The sequence below is a fragment of the Podarcis pityusensis genome (genome assembly GCF_964106645.2).
Source record: "Podarcis pityusensis genome assembly, chromosome: 1".
Classification (NCBI taxonomy): Eukaryota; Metazoa; Chordata; class Lepidosauria; order Squamata; family Lacertidae; genus Podarcis; species Podarcis pityusensis.
This window is the reverse complement of record NC_138028.1, coordinates 77,294,682-77,312,625: the sequence shown is the minus strand read 5'-3', so window position 1 is coordinate 77,312,625 and position 17,944 is coordinate 77,294,682. Positions and strand designations below refer to the sequence as shown.

The following is a 17,944-nucleotide window of genomic DNA, read 5'->3' as shown; positions in this document are numbered from 1 at the left end:
TTTCAGCTGGGGCACATGGGTCCCCCACAAATTCCTGCATTTCATTTCGTTTTAATCTACCCCTTTTCCTTCTTATTTATTGACATGGTTCTTGCATTGGTATCTAGAGATGGTTTTTCCTTTGCAGCAAGACCTATTGTTTAAGAGCATATATCCTTTAAGTGTAGACTGGAGATACAAATATCATTTACTTTGAAAATTAATAATTCTGGCACATACCCAGCAGGTTACTTAAGGGACCACCCATAAAGTATGTCATGTATTCAAGAGAGTGGAACCGGTATAGAAAAGTGGCAAGAAAGTAAGTATTTCTTACTGGTTTAAAATAGGCAAGGGAGTAGTTAAACAAACGACCTTAAAGTGTGACATACTTTATGGATAGTCCCTAAGCATATTTTCAAAATGGCTTCACTCACGTTCTTAAACTTTGGTTGCTTCCACACATAGAGCCCGTATTGCTGTTGAAACATGGATTTTTCACAATTGTTTGGAAGTGAACATTACATAAGAATGTAAGAAGAGCCTGCTGGCTCAGGCCAATGTCTCATCTAGTTCAGCATCTTGTTCTCACAATAGCCAACCAGATGCCTGTGGGAAGCCTACATGAAGGACATGAGCAAAACAATGGAATTAAAATGGAAGGCACGCCAGGCACCCCTGTCTTCCACTTCCTCCCACAGTTTGGTCAAACTCATGTTGGTAGCTTCGAGAACACTGTCCAACCATCTCATCCTCTGTCGTCCCCTTCTCCTTTTGCCCTCAATCTTTCCCAGCATCAGGGTCTTTTCCAGGGAGTCTTTTCTTCTCATGAGGTGGCCAAAGTATTGGAGCCTCAGCTTCAGGGAGATCTTTCTACTATTAATCAAAAGCTTCCTGTGTTCTGGCTATGCCCATGTTGTTGCTTTCCTGCAGCATGGTTGATGGATGAAGGCTGAATTGCCCCATAATTGCCTTGGCAAGATTCTCCTAACTACCCTCATCAGCAGAAAACCTGGGCAAGAACTTCTGCTTGTGTAATGGGGCTTTCTCCACTCTCCTCTCCTGCATGTCCCCAGAAATTGTATTGTAGAGTGTGTGTGTGTGTGTGTGTGTGTGTGTGTGTGTGTGTGTGTGTGTGTTGGGAGATGATTCCATCTGGCAGCAGGCTGGAATGTTTGCACAGTCAGAATTATTGAAAGAGTGAACATTCAATTCCGCCCCTGCATATTAAATCGTCTTTTGTTCCCTTTGTGTGTTTATATGCATGTTTGTTAAATTGCTGCTTCATTTCCATTACCCCTTTTCTTTTCATTATAGTGAAATAGCACTATTTCACCATAATGGTAAATAAAAAGGGGAAATAAATAATGAAAAGAAACTAGTAATGTAATACCCAATCTTTGGGGAACACTGGGTGATTAAATAAGGGGCAATTCATCACTGATCTTCCAGCTGCACTGAGTAGGAAACTAGTAAAATTGGAAGAACCCATAATCAGGAAGCTTTACATTTGAAGGAATAGTTACTCTAAAAACAACCTGTTTTTAAAAAGCAAAAATCCTATCACAAATCAGGCACGGGAAAACTAGAGGAGGATGAACAGAATGCAATGATTTGGCAAGGATTCACTGTAAAAAGTTGCAATTCCAAAGCAACCTTTATTGATTGCCTTACCTTATCTATATCTCATATCAAAAGTCTGGGGTTTTTTCCTTATTTTGAAGAAAAGGGTAATCCAAAATTTGCTAAACCAAAGGTTGAGTGCTTCTTTTTAATCTTTAAGCCTACTGCATTCATTGCAGGCTGTTTATATTCAAAAGAAGAGAGAAAGCACAGCAAACAATTGCAGATATGAAAGTATTTATCAGCCCTAAGCTGCCATGTTTTATTAGTTTATATCCCTACCTTCTGGCTCCGTTAAATTTGCAAGTTTGTTCAGAATTATTTATCAATTGAATGGTAACCACTGTAATAAGGAAGATGCATGATACAGCTTATATGCACGAGTCAAAAAGCTTTGTTTTTAAGCACACTGCTCAAAATTCAATTAAAAGGTCTGTTGAAGTAAAGGTGATTTGTTTTACTTTTGCTCGCTTGCTTTTGCTGCAGCCTTCACTACAGCTCTATTTAGCAAAGTTAAAATGTGAACCATTTTTTATTACAGTATAGTGCGGAGAGAGTGAGAATACGCACAGCAACCATCCTGTTCTTACCAGTTTATCAACTAAGGATTCCAGCTGGGAATTTACACATTAATAGAGGAGGATGTAGGAGAGTATTTCCTTCAAAAGCTACCATAGTATGATTTATTTATTCTCCTTGGTGGAGTCTGTGGCTGCTGCCATTTTAACTACCCAAACTACAGACAGAAATAAATTTCCACTTCACACTAGCGGTAGATGAGGGATTCTCAGGAGGGGAGGATTAGGGAGGGATCCTTGTGATTTACTCCTTATAGAAGACTGATAGGAGTGATTCATTTCTCAGCAGGTGGCATGGCACACTGCACAACGGGAAGACAAAAAACAAACAAACACAAAATTGAACCCTTATTATTACCCCACCCATCTAACTGGGTTGCCCCAGCCACTGGCTTCCAACACACACACACACACACACACACACACACACACTATTAAACATTAAAAAACTTCCTTGTGCAGGGCTGCCTTCAGATGTTTTCTAAAGTTTGTATAGTTACTTATCTCCTTGGCTCGGGGGTCGCATAACTCCATACTGTCCAACATTTCTCTGCTGAAATAGAGATCTCCTGCCATACCCTCCAAATTTTCTCCAATGAAAATAGGGACATCCTAAGGAAAAGTGGAGCATTCTGGGATCAAATCAGAAACCAGGATTGCTTCTGTAAATCTGGGACTGTCCCCAGAAAATAGGGACACTTGAAGGATCTGAGAGTCTGCTTGGCCAAATACGTATTGAGAATATTGGTGTGTGCACATTAACAGAGGTAGAGGATGTGCCAAGCTGAAAAGTAACTATCCTGGAAATAAAGAAGAGTATATAAAGGCTGGTAGCAAAACCTCTTTTTGAAATTGAAAATAATATTTGACATTCCACTGGGGCTTTGGAGTGTTCAGTGCATCGTTCATATACACTGGAAATTTTACACCATCATATTTATCTTTACAACAACCTTGTGTGATAAAAAAAATCATATTATTTCATTTTAAAAGGACAAATCTGGATGCCTTGGAGGGCTGCACAAGCGCTCCAAATCTGCTTTGGTTGTTTAGTCTGAATTTGCCAGTGTGCCATTGAATCCCACCTGCAAAATGTGATAATGTCTTTGCTGATCAATTGGTGGCTAGAGGAGCCCTTCATGTTTGGGAGAAAGCATCCTAGGTGCATAGATAATAGTCCTTGGGGTGAAAGGCTGTGCAAGGTAGCCAGAGTGGGACCCTCGATTGTCTCTTACCAGTGTTGGCAAATATCTGTTCCAAATTGAAGGCCAAGGAATAAGTAAATCGTTTAAGTGGAAGAGGAGTAGCCAGCAAAGATCTACCTCTTGCTATATGAAACCTATCTTGTTGAGTTGATAAGAGCAGATCAGGCCAAACCACGAGGGAAGAGTGGGGATATATTTGTATGTAAAACTCCAGTTAGTATTGGATGTTACAGTGTTTTCGATTTGATACAGAATGATCCAACATTAGCATTATGCGATGTAAGCATTTTGAATTTCCCAAGATGAGGTTTTTATACTGAATGTTTGGTGCTCGCTTTCTGGCATTTAGTGTTATTGAATGTTTACTTCTGAAACAAAACTACTTGGGACACTGCCAGCTCAGATGTTCAATAGCAGGAAATACGTTGTGGATTGAAAACACACACACACCATGAGTTGTAATCTTCAATCATGCAGGGCTGTTCGGAGTTGTGGTGAACATTTGCAATTTCTGTTTCTGTACGTCTGTCAGATATCCATAGCCATTGGTAATCTGCTGGGAATGATGGAAACAACAGGTTACAGCAAGGACAAGGGCTGCTGTGATCAATAGATTAAATTCCCACTGGGAAATGGACTTTGAAGTTTCAGGTACAAACTGAGGTTTTGCTTATCCTTGTTTTTATTTGTGCAGCAAAAACACATATTGGACATGGATTCTAATTTCTGCTTCGTTGGGGATACAGCATTCAGTACCTTAGAGAATATATTTGGGTGATATTCGGAGATAATTTTGTCCAGGATTCGCACCTGCTATTCTTTGTTCAACAAATAAGGTGTTTTCAAACCAAGAATATGGTTGCAAATATTGTAAAACTGCACTTAATCCTTGAGCACTAAGGGAATTGGGCCGGCTGGTGGGGAGCACAGGGTCTGAAGCTGCCTTCCTATGAGAAAATGAAGAACAGGTACCTTATGTGAGGAGCTCTCTGTTTGCATTGGGATGTGTGTGCAAAAGGAGATTAGAAAACAATTAACTGGAGGACGTGGAATGAACTTGCTGCTTTGGAATCTACTCTGTTTGCTCCCCCATCCCCTTTGCATATACTCCTGAGGGAGCAAGGATAGCTATAGTTAAATATTCTTAACAGCACTAACCTAAACATCCTTACTTAAAAATAAATTTAATGTGGCTTGCTTCCTAATAAGCATGCTTAAGGAGTACAGCCTCAGTTAGCCTTTTATTGTATCATGCCTATTTAAAGGTAAAATATCAGGAGTCAGTGTTGCACGCTGCAACACTGCAGTTAATGTGACTGCAGGAGCAGACAAAAAACCCACTTAAAATAACACTGCCGATATTGTAGCACTGGCAGCCACTTTCCCAATAACTCCATCCTTACCCCTCATCAGTCATAATGTGATTGGTTCAATATTGTCATACATTAGCTATACATTGGCTGTTCCAGCTTACTGTGTATTCCCTTGTTGCTTCTCTTATCATTGCAGGGGGGGGGGGGAATCTGGATTTGGCCAAGTCCAAAATCCTTATCTCACCTGGAATATTGGAACCTAGGAAATGGACACTTCCTGTTCTGTTCTCAGACTTAATTTGGCTGTTGAAGCTGCCCAGAGTGAATCTGGGGCAACCTGGTCAGATGGGTGGGGTACAAACAAATATTATTATTATTATTATTATTATTATTATTATTATTATATTTTATTACTACTACTACTACTACTACTACTACTATTCTAGTGATTGAGATAGAATGTGAGTTTAGGGGGCATGCTCCATGTATAAAAGATTATGCACATTTAGTTTCCTACACATGCATCACCAAAATATAAATGAGCTCCTCATTTCAGAAACAAAAAGTGATGGTAAGAAAAATAGACTTGCTTATTGAGGAACTTATTGTTTTTTAAACTTAATGTCTGTTTTTGCTTCAGTTCTGCCCTCTTTCTTTTTATTAAGACAGTGATATATTAGAAATTGTTTGATTATAACAGAAATACAGTGGTGCCTCGCAAGACGAAATTAATCCGTTCCGCGAGTATCTTCGTCTAGCGGTTTTTTCGTCTTGCGAAGCAACCCTATTAGCGGCTTAGCGCTATTAGCGGTTTAGCAGCTATTAAAGGCTTAGCGGATTAGCTGCTAAAAGGCTATTAAAGGCTTAGCGGCTTAGAAAAAGGGGGGGGGGGCAAAAAAAAAAAATCTCAAGACTCGCAAGACATTTTCGTCTTGCGAAGCAAGCCCATAGGGAAATTCGTCCTGCGAAGTGCATTGAAAACGGAAAACCCTTTTGTCTAGCGGGTTTTCCGTCTTGCGAGGCATTTGTCTTGCGGGGCACCACTGTAGAAGTGCTTATGAAACAATAGAAATGTAGTTGGCACCATTTTTTTTAATAACTGAAGACATTCACAGAGGAGTGCAGTTTAGAGCTTTGATTCAACAGATGTTTAATGGACATATTCAAACCAAGATCCCATGAGTATTTATCCTTTCTCTTTAAGTATTTAGCATCAAACATAACTTAATATACACCCATGGAGGAAAATTGTCTTTGAAGCAGCCCCAGGTCTATGGCATTCTGTAGAACTCAGCAGTTGTTTTTCATGCTACTGCTGTCAAGTTCAGTTCCTCTGTGCAGCAGAAATCATGGGCTTCTGTTGTGACTTTAGGATTGTAACTGAATCTGCTGCATAGAATGTGTGTATCTGCTGATAAGAATTCATTATATTGTCCTTTTAGGAGCTACAGTGCTTTCTGGGGAGATAGTTTTGTTTCATCCCTTCTGCATTTTGTGGGTGTGTCTTATTTGAGGGATTGCAGCTTCCTATTCAGTAGATATGGTATTATCTACAGTTATTCATGTTATGTTACTTTGTATTATACACAGAAAGCTGCTGAATATTCATCTGTTACGCTAATGGCCCTGGATGACTGGCTGAGGTGTCTTGTCTCCTAATAGTGGAATATCTCCTTGATTGGTTAGAACAGAGGTTTTCAACCTTTTTGAGTCCATGTCTCCCTTGATCAACTACATTATTTCTTTGTCACCCCTGTGGGGCTCAGGAGCCCAGCTATGTCACCCCTTGCCTGCAGAGCTGTCAGCCTCTCACCCTTTTTCAAACACCCTCCCTTGGGGAGTGTTCCCTCAGTCTCCTCTCCTCTCCCCGGGAGTCCTCTGGGCAGGTGTTGCTGCCTCCGCTGGATTGCTGTTCCACCATGTGATTGTCCATTTTATTTTTATCCATCACCAAAGCATGATTCATGTTTATTGTGACGTTTCCTGTTATTGGGACATTCTGAAGCTTGTGTACAGTGGACCCTCTGGTTACGTTACCTTCAGGTAATGTAGCTTTCGGGTTGCGAAAGTGTATTCTTCCGGGTTTCGCTGAGTGCGCATGTGCAGAACTGCTCTATTGCTCCACGCGTGTGCACAGAAGCGACGCCTCTATTTGCGGATTTTTCGGGGTACTTACAGACCCCTGGAATGAATTACATTCGTATCCAGAGGGTCCACTGTTTTTGGTCTGTTTCTTCGAGACCACCGACCTGTTTATGATGAATGAGGTGCATGAGAATCAGGTATCCCAAACAGAACAGTCCACTTCAGGCACAATGATCTGGGCTTAATAAATTATGGTTTATTAAATCATGAAAGAACATTGTGCCCATGCGTTCCCTTTCCTCCTACCTTTTCTCACATGTCATAATATAGTGGCCCAATTTACACATCACATTGAAGCAAATTGTGATTTAATGTGAATGAGCTGTATGGTGGTGCAGACTGCGCATAAGTTTCCATAGTGTTCCTCCCTGCTGCTGGACTGAGCTTTGGGGGTGGGGGGTGGGATGCTTTCTCCTGGGAAAGTGCCCAGTTTGCCCTTCCATAAATAGTATTTGGATGGGCACAAGGGTCATTCTCAGTGCAAAAAAGACCTGGCTAATTAGAATGAGGTCTACAGTTGAACTGTGCCATGGTTTGCAGACTTAAGGTTCCTTTACCCCTGTTTCTTGCAACTTAATATTTCATAATTTTCATGTCTGGAAAGAGATTTCTTTCCTGCTCCTCCTCCACTTCTTCCTTTTTCTTTTTTATATCAGTTGGGGGATAAAATCAAATTCCTAAAAGAAATATTGTGTGCATATGAAATTAAGCTCCTTGTTTTGGAGGAGGTGTCCCTAAAATGTTTACAGTGAAAAGTAAGAAATAAATTACACACACACATACACACCATGGATCAATAGCCTGACTTTTTGATTGTTGTCAATAATAGCAGAGTATAAGCTCACTTTTTCCTGTTAGCAACTGTGCAGTTTAAAAAGCTACAGCAAATGCCAGAGAACCATAGATCCCTAAAACACATCCTGAACTAGCTGGGAATGGTTTTTTCTTTAGAAGTCTTTATAGAACAGAGAGGCTGCGGCTGGTCAAGGGTAAAAATAGTTCCGAGTTTTCAATTGCTACATTCCTGCTGGAGCCTGAAATCATGAATCAGGACTCCACTCAGACACTGCAAGGCTGAGCAAGGGAGCTGTGGTATGTAAGGCAGGAGGGGAACAAGCAGCAAGCCGAGATGAGCGTACCCACAGCTTCGCTAATCCTTTGGGATGGACCTGTCTTACTTGTGCAGCCCCAACCAGGTACAGTGTATGTAGTGTTGTCTTGGGTTCTGGTGGCTCTCTCAAGCACCGTAATGCTGTAAATACAATGATGACATGGTCTGAACTGTGCAAATGTTTAATTTCCTCACCCTCAACCAAATTCAACTTTTTAAGGGCTCTTTCATTGCACGTTAAAGCTGGCAGAGCTTTTAAAGTCCTATGTGTTGGCTAAAGTTTTAGATATACACATTCTGGCCACTTGCTGTGCTTGAATTTGAGTTCACCTATGTTCCTAGTTCTTAGGGAAAGTTTCCAGCCACCAATTGTTTGGGGGGAATCTAGCTACTGGAATTTATAGAGATTCCAAGCCGCTCTCATCTGGCCAGAAGCCTGATAAAATTAGCACTACTTCCAAGGCAGTTTTCAGCAAGAGAAGTTGCTAGAGATGGATAGTTCATTTTTCAGTATGCATTAGTAGAGTATGGTGTGTCTGGTTGTGAATTAGAGCCTAAATTATGTGAATGATAATACACATGAATGAGGTCAGAAATAAATAGCTAGGAAGTTGCATTATGGATTATGGAGATCAACACCAAATTAGGTTGTAGTGCTGATCGGACTTCTTATCTGGCATTCAGTTTTAGGGAGTTGCTGGAAAGGAGTTGGTAAGGCATAAGGATGTAATTTTATTCATATAATGTATATTTATTTAACTGCTGATTTTATTTAGATGGGGGGGGAATTAGGCCAACTGTTTTTTAATTTCTGACTTCTATCAATAATGTTAATATGTACTCTATGTAAACAGTTTAGAATTTTTTACAGGTTAGTACTATACAAATTCTGATAAATTCATTGTTATATTTAATATAAATAAATAAAATTGGTAAAATGTTAAAAAGGAAGAATGTTCATATGGCTTATCATCATCATCATCATCAAGTATTTTTGATTTAATAAGATCAGATATAACTCAAAGCATAGTTCATATTACATCCAAAGATCACAGGGCAGTTCATGGCATAAAAATACAAAATAAGAACACAAAATACATAATAAAACAAAAACAAACCAATTAGCCCCCTCCATCAAACACATTTAAAAGGCCATAGAATGTTTAATCAACTGAACACCTGGTTGAAGAGAAACGTTTTCACCTGGTGCCTAAATATATGTAATGATGGTGCCAGGTGAGCCTCCCTGGGAGATAAACATCATGTAGAAGGATCATCTCCCTCCACCAGCTTGGCAGTACTTACCTTCTTATGAGTGTAGTTACATGCCCTACAATACTGGTAGTATGACCCCATCACCAACACACAGTTGGTATTTTTCAGGTGGCCTCTGTCCCCTGAGATCAAGCAACCAGTTTGCACCAGATGATTAATGTCCTTTTAAGTCTCCCATACACTGTACTGACATTGGTCTGGTTTGTCTGCAATACTAAGCCAAACCAGTGCTTTTTTCCTGGGGGGAAGCAGGGGTATGCATACCCCTAAACATTTTGTGAATCTTTGTACTTTTGTCCATTTACTGTATTTATTTTTCTGGATTTGAACTATAAAATGGTGATTTTCTTGAGTCAAAATGAGAGTACTGTACCATTAAACTTTTTTTTTTTTTTAGAAAAAAAGCACTGAGCCAAACTATGGCATGCTATAGTGTGAGCTAAGTCATGGTTTGACTTATCATTATGTGCGACTGTGGGCTTGTGGCTTGTGGACCACAGCACAGCGGGCTAGGGTTTACTGGCAGGGCTAAGGATTCTGGATGTGTAAGACCAGCGTGAATGATATGACAGCATTTTCGAATTGAAAACAGCCACAACTTCATTGATTATAGATGTAAGTAAGCTTTGGCATAGGCATTGGGTATGTATAGGCATTGGGCTTTGGCATAGGCACTGGGCATCAATGGCTGGCCGCGTGGGTCAACCCCACCCCACCACGCCTCCTCAACATCTGCACCAGGCCATAACTGCTTCCCTACAGAAAGGGTAAGTGGTCTTCAACTAAACAAGATTTGCTTGTGGTTGATACTCATGTTATCGTTGTGGGAGACAAACCACAAGCTCTCGTTCACATGTAGCCCTAAGCCAGACCATGACTTAGCTCTCTGTAGCGTTGCAGCAGCAGGACCAGGAAAGGAATACATTGGCCACCATTTTCTAAATGGGTACTAGCATGCTTGCTTGTTCAGGCTAAGCCATAATTTGGCTTAGTGTTCTGTGCAAGTAGAGCCATTATACTTGGGCTTTCCAGACAGTGTTTTATCTACCCTGCCTCTACTGTCATTCCTCTGTGCCTTGTAGACATACAGGGAACCAGCATTCATTCTGCAATTAAAAAGGGGTCATGTGCAATGCATTGGCATATTCCATTCTCAAAACAAACAAACATGTAGATATTCCCCACTAGCAACAAGGATAATTTTGTGTAGCATTGAGCCAATCAGGATTATGAAAGACTGTGATCACTTGCCCTAAAGATGGCTCTGACTTACTAGTGGCAGATATAGAGCATGACAGTTTAGGAGATTTGAGAGCTTGGTTTGTGTATTTGTATTTTATTGATCATCTGAAGAGAGCACAGTCATGGCAACCTTTTGTGTTGGCAAAATCCCTCTGACACATGATATTTCCATAGCTTTCTTCATTTAGGAACAGGAATCTTACAGAGCATTGCAATTATAAGGTTAAGAATCTTCCACACAGCATTTCTGCAGAAGGGTGTGGATTCTCATTATTTGTGTGTGTTTTTTCCTGTTCCCTGTGAGATACCCTGTTGTACTATCAAAGAATTTCACCCAGTCTTAAAATACTGTATTGCATGACAGGCAAATCTCCAGCAGTTGCGGTGTGGGTGTTTCACCTGTCCCATAATTTTCCTATTAATATCCAAAATGCAACGGGTATTTGTGGCATTTGCTGATAGTTTACTGTACTGTTAGTATCTATGGGAAACTTGCTCTGATGCTATATGTCACACACCTCACTTCTAAGACCCTGGTACTTTTTATCGTCTCTCCAGTTGTCTTTTGAATACTGCCGTCTACTGACATTTCTGCAAAGGACTGGACACAAGCTTATCTTTAAGCACATGAGTAGTTTCATAGCCATTCCACTTTGTTATGCCCAGAGTGAAGTAGCTATTTAAGAGCTTGGCACGATCAAGGCAACATTGCACTTTTGTAGGGTCAAGTTCTAAGCAAAACTACTAAGTTTAGTGACAGTGGCCAAGTCAGGAATTGTATTCAGCTTGTCTTTTGTCCTTATGACCTGTACTCCTGTGAGAAGCTTGTTAGGTGTGAGCAGCAAGATTTTTCAGGCTGTGGCAAAGCATATCCCTTATGTAAGTCTGTTAGTAGTTAGTATTTGTTATTAGTAATAGTTAGTTTTCCAACTGCAAAAGAACTTGTACAATTAATGATATGTGTGCACATAAGACATTGAAAGAAGTGGGCTTAAGCACATTTAATTCTGCATTGCATTATGGCCAATAAGTAGAAACTTAAATCTTAGGAAAATCTTTAGAATGTATGTTACTGCTACATTCTCAAATTGTTGGAGTAGTTGTAAACAAGAAGGGCATTATCTCCACATGTGGTGGGCTTGTTCAGCTGAGAAATCTTGGAAGGAAGTAATCATCCAGGCAATTAGACAAATACTGCAATTAGACAAAACTCGAGAACCTGCTAAGCACCTTATGAGGTTGTTTTAAAGATTTTGCTCTGGATAAATATGACAGATTAGCAGCAAATCTTATAGTAGGGGATAGCATACTGAATATTTGTCATTGCAGTGTTTAATGAACAAACCCGTTTGGAATATTGTGAATAAGCAAGATTTAGTAATTATATTAAAATGATACAAGATTAATATCAAATTGACAAATGTGAAGCAAACTAGGGTCAACCAGGCTTTATGTTGGGGGGCAGAACCTCAGTTCGTTAAGTATATTGATTGATTTACTGTATTGGGGGGCAGCTGACCCCCTCCCCCTTGGCTATTCCCATGCTTGCAAAGGATGCCCTATAAATTTCCCATTACTTAGGGCCCAACTGCACATGAACAACAGGCATGCATGAATTCCTGAATTTCTTTCAGGAATTCCCTTTTAAAGGCCTCCAACATTGCCCCACTCCTCCACTGTATATGTAGCTTAGCTGCATCTTAAAGGGGGGAGGGAAGCAATGGCATGGTTGTGTGTCCATCACAGCAAAGCTCCCCCTATCTTGTGCATGCACATGAATCCTGACTATATTCTCCTGTTATCTCTCTGAGATTACCTGAGAGAGTATTACTATGCTCAGGGGAAAACACACTTGGAGATCACATTGGTTGTGTGTGTGTGTGTGTGTGTGTGTGTGTGTGTTTGTGTAGAAATGTCCTGAGGTGCCTAACAGGAAGCCAAGAGCATTCTGAGGCTTGGTGTGTACTGAGTTGTGTTTGTTTTTGGCACACATTGAGCAAGGAATGGCAGAAACTCCAGGCAAGTTGCTTAAGTAGTTTCACTCAGGTTAAGGGTCACTTTGGATTAATCCCAAAGTTTATTTGGGAAAATGTTTTGTTTTATCTAAATTAGCATACTTATCTTTAATGTTTGCTTTAATAAGAAGCTGCAGTTCCTCAGCACTTCTTTTGCTTTATCCTTGCAACCGCATGTGCTTTGCCAACATTGATTTAGCCTCCTAGGAGCCATTTCAGATAACATGGAACGTGCTTTCAAGTTCTTATCTTGTCTGAAATAACCCTATGAGGTAGGTCGATGGTATTTATGGAGGGGGGGCATTCCTTGGCTGAACTGCTGAATATTTTTCAAGATGAGAAATGGTTCTACCTCCACTGTCACAGGCATTATGCCTCTGAATACCAGTTGCTAGAAATCACAGATGGCCAGAGTTCTGTTGTGCTCATGTTCTGCTTTGAGGTTTCCCATAGGCAACTGGTCGACCACTGTGAGAACAGAATGATGGACTAGATGGGCCATTGGCCATTGCTAACACTACTTCATAATGCCATACTCTCCAAAACAAGGACACACACATGCTTATAAGGCCTCTTTTTGTCTCACAGATGGACTTGCTCCCCTCCCCCCCGGATTTTCCCCCAAATCTGTTTTGTGCTTTTGGGCTTTCTTCTAGTTTGCCGATACCTCCCCTTGGTTTGGGGTGGTGCCATGTTGGCTGTGTCAGCAATGGCATTCGCCTCCTGAACATTGTTTATATTGGTTTTTCATGTTTTATTATATGAAGGCCATAAAGATGTATAATTGTTTAAGAGCTTACACAAATGGTCTTCTTTCATGAACAATAATGAATGATTCAGTGAATGGGAAGGAACCTTATATGATATCAGCATTTTTAGGAGGGATGGGGAGAAGTGAGCCCTACAAGCCCGAGGGTTCTTCATGGTTAATGTATGTAGCACCAAGCCACAAGTTTGCATTATGTTTGGTGACGTTTGTGTATGGAGATGACATAGAATATCAGTTTGGTTCAGGATTAAGCAGGTGGCAAAAGATTTCCATTGCGTGCAGCTCAAGTTTGGAGGCTCCCCCCCCCCCCCCCAGTATTCCTGCATATGCACAGTGATACCGCTTCTGGGACCTGCAGAATTCTAGAAAGGGAATGAGTGCAATCAGTTCATGAGACCCTTGCAGGCTGCAGAAACAATAGCTGTTGGTACCATTGGTTCATGCATGCATGGCAGGGCAGTTCTTTTCTCATGATTGGTTTGTAATGCAAGTCACTGCTGGCAGTGGAGGTGCTGAACAGTGAGAGCGTTGGTAAGCTTGGGCGCTGTCTCATTTTGTTTTGGTACATGTCAGTCTGCAGCATCTAGCAATCTCCCATCCTAACTAGCAGTTCCAGTGCACTAGCAGGGCATGTGCTCTCCTCTTTCAACTATTTCTAGCTAGCATTTCCACCACAGAGTGTAAGACTCTGTTATGGATCATGAGCTAAGAAATACATCACATGAGATGTGCGCGCTCATCGCATTTTCTGTCTATGAGGCTGTGGCATAGCTAATAGCTGAAGAGTCTTATTCTGGCAATGGGTAGTTTTTTGAAAGCAGTAAAATGTTCGTTCTCATCATGGGTAGCTTTCTCCGCTGGATGGTGAGTTAATGGAATATTAAGTGTAGAAGATGACCTTTCATTGAGAGTGAGTTATGAGGGCGAGAATTGTGACAAAAGTCTATTGCGTTTCTAAAGTTGTAAGCAGAACTGAAAGTTAATGCCATTTTGAGAAAAGTTCACTCAGGAATCTATCTGACAGAGATGCTTGGTAATCATTTTAGCTTCAATTATATAAGGCCACATAAAGTATTTGCTTGGAAATTCTCATGCCATAAATACAGATGGCAGCTACTAAAACAAATTGTCTCGTAAAGAGATGCTACAAAGCAAGGAAATGAAAACCAAGTCCTGCAGTTTGTGATCCAAGGTGAGATGGGGGCAGAAGTAGCCGCATCTCTCCCAAACCCTTTCCCCTCCTTTTCCAGATTCCTCTTGACCCTGTGTGTGGGAAAGTGTGTGTGTTGGCAGGGTAGGTAGATAATATTCTGGCCCCACCTACTGCTTTTATAGTACATGAACACCATAATACTGTATTGTGAGGTACCACTCCAGTGTCAAAGCACAATATGTCAGCTGTACATTTTTCTCCACAGGGACTGTTAAGAAGTAACTTAAAATGCCTTTTCCCAAAGAGAAACAAAAACATTCCATAGGATGCTGCCTGGGCTATTAGCACTTCCAGGAAGAGAGAACCTTCACACATTTCCCCATTTTAATGTTTTCATTCTCATAGTAATAAATAATGTACTTGCTTTTCACAGGTGTGGATGTGCTCAGCCAGGCCTGGATGACTGTGGTATGCAATCCAAACGGACTTCTTTCCTGTGAAATGTTTAGCTGGAGGAGGGAGGGCTTCTCTTCCACCCTGAACCAGAGAGCTGCCTATTTGGAGGAACTGCAGATCTATCCTTTTGGGTGTTGTGTGCTGGAGTGTGGAAGCGCTCTTGTCCTAGGGCCATTTCATTAGGCCCAGCATGCTAGGTCATTCTTGTTTCCTCTGAGCTTTCCTGCTGGTGGGACTAGAACTACTGCTGACATGTGAATGACTGAGTGTCACAGTTTTTGCAGGAGCACAGAGAAAGCACAGGATGTGGCGTTGTGCATGGTATGTAGCTCCCTGAAAATCTCAGCCATTGTTTTAAAAAATAAGTTTTTAGCCCATACATGTGGGGAAATATGCAATGGATAATGCCACATGGTGTGTGCATCTGACTGAAGTCTGCAGTTCTACAGCTTGGATTCCAAATCTTGGGAATGAATTAAGCACTAAATGCTTGCTTTTTGTAATATTTTGCTTATGTTCCTGTTTATAGACTTGTCAAAGGCGTTTTCTCTAACCTAGAATAATGGAATAGCCTTTTGCCTACTACTCCACCGAGAAATTTTCTCCTTTATGAACTTTTTGTAGAGAGGGAGGGAGATATGGAGTCGTTCCATCTTAATATCTCCTCCCTTAAATATATTATTTCCAGTGTAGTAAACCTCCATAAAAAAGTAATAGCTTTAGCTAACTTTTATGTTAACTAAATGGGCACACCCTTTTCTCTCCCTCCCCTTTGTTTTATTGCTGATAAAATATTGCTGTGGGATTGTTTCATTAGGGTTGTTGAAATCGTGAAACTCAAACTGAAAATAGTGTGACAGATGGGAAGAGAAATGCTGAAGACTTGTTATACTGTATGTCTGTGGTCACACCGTCTGTTTTGTAGACAGATGCCTTTTAGTTCACCTTGTGCATCTGTAGCCTTAGCAGCAGGTGCTGCTTTCAGACAGCTGAATAACGCCGGTGTGATTTCTGAGGAATACAGAGGACATCTTGTTGTATTGTTGCCATAAGTGAGTTTGAATGGGGGAGATGGAGTCTGTGGGGTGTGTATGTGTGTGTGTGTGTGTGTGTGTGTGTGTGTGTGTATGTGTGTACATGTTGGAGGTTTGGAAGATGGGAGAATGTCCTGACAAAAAAGGGGAAGATGAACCTTTCAACTCTGCTTGGCAAGGAATAAATATGAATAGAAAGGTGTCTTCCCTGCAACTGACAGTGCAGATTGAATGTGAGATGACTTGTCTCAGAAAGACAGGGGCACAAGTTCACTTTTGAATGGGGGACAATCTGCCAAACATTTCAGAATAAAATTAAATATGTAGTAGGTGAGAAGTCAACATATTCCCCCCTGTTTTTGAAAGGATAAGTGGCTTTACGCAGTTGTCATAAAAGCTGTTGAGTTTGAGTTTATTTTCCTTTGCCATCCCTCTGATGAACTGGGGGTTCTGGTTGGTCCCCAAAAGCTTATGCCTTAATAAATGTGTCAGTCTTTTATAATGCCACAAGACACTCTGTTTTTGCTACAACAGACTAATATGGCTACCTGCCATGAAATTTATCAGGCCTGGTACCTGCTGAGATGACAAACCACTTGATTTTTTTTTTTAATGATATTTATTAAAGTTTCAAAGAAAAGATTACATAAATAAAGAGAGAGAAAAAAGAGAAAGAAATAAAAAAGAAAAAAATACAAAATACAGAAAAAAGATAAAAAACACTTAAAAAACACATCAATCTTTCCATGCCTTACATTTCATTTCCTTGCTTCCCTGACCTCCTCACACCTCCCTTTTTGTGTTCCAGTTCTATTAGTTAATTCAGCAATTCCTTTCCCTCTTTGCTTTTGTCTTAATCCTTTAACTTAATATATTATAACTTTGGATTTTCACCTGTTAACAATCCATTTTTACATACACCTTTATAACATTGCTGCTAAAACCACTTAACTTCATTCTGACATCATTCTAACATTCATTAATTTTGCAGTATTTCTGTAAATAGTCTTTAAATTTCTTCCAATCTTCTTCCACCGACTCTTCTCCCTGGTCGAGATGACAAACCACTTGAGTCCTGAGGCATCTCTTCTCTGGAGGTGTAGGCAACTTCTCCTAGCCAGCTATGAATTGCGTTTCATTGATCACATTGAGTTTCATATTAATTGAGTTTCATTGATCACAAACAAAGATCAAATACTATGAGTTCTGTTTTTGAGATTCCCTTTAGCTTGGGAGTGAGATTCATCATTTTGACATCTACAGGCTGGAATTCTCATACTTGGGAATGGGAATTCTCATGTATCCAGTGTAGAAGAGGGCTGGAAAAGGTGTCTTTATAATTAGTATATGGTAGGCATGGTTTATTTCACCCCATATCAGCCTGAATAACAAGGAATGTGGGTAGTTGTTTCTTTTGCACAGCAGAAACATAAATGACTGGCATGTGTCACAGAGCTTGTTGGTCAGTAATCACACAATTCAAAGTTGAAGTTGTGTCAGGCCTAATGAGTGCAGCAGCTCATTTCTGGTGGTCTTGCTCCATGAAATCAGTTGCCAAGACTGAAAGTCCTCACCTCCCCATAACCACCCAAGTCCCCTCTTTTCTGGGGCTGTTTTCAAGCAATCAGAGACTGTGTGCAGCCTGTTGCCACACCACTGGTTCTGGGAGACAGGAGGAGGGGAGCTTGTCACAGCAGGAGGGAGAGACACCCATGACTCTTCACCAGCCTGACTCATCTCTGCCTCTTGACCTCACTTCTCCCACTTGCCTGCTTCACCTTCTGCTCCGATTCTTGACTTCTGTCTGCCACAGGCTCTCCTAGCTCACTAAACCCTGTCACCCCTTCAACTTCTGCCATCTCCTCTTCCCAGTCTTCTTCCTCTAACCACCCATCGTTGTCCCATCACTGCTTCCCAGGCTCTGAGCCTTCTTCCCTTGGTGGTTCCCCAGCCGCTTCCTCCCACTATTCCTCTGCGTCCAACCAGTTCCATGACATCACGTAAGTCTGAAACTGGCCCCTGAAAAAGAAAGTGGTGCATTAAACT

General features: G+C 40.9%; 1 protein-coding gene across 8 annotated transcripts in view; it reads left to right on the top strand.

Annotated features, from left to right (window-relative positions):
- Nucleotides 1-17,944, top strand: part of TSPAN4 (tetraspanin 4) — a 525,920-nt gene that overhangs the window by 246,979 nt on the left and 260,997 nt on the right. Inside the window, exon 1 of one of the 8 annotated variants that reach the window (XM_081011601.1) lies at nucleotides 7,943-8,039. The exons of the other annotated variants lie outside the window; for them this stretch is intronic. Within the exon in view, the coding sequence (XP_080867727.1) occupies nucleotides 7,973-8,039 (67 nt within the window). The 5' untranslated portion in view covers nucleotides 7,943-7,972. Of the gene's footprint in view, nucleotides 1-7,942; nucleotides 8,040-17,944 lie in introns of those variants that run through there. 8 annotated transcript variants of the gene reach the window in all.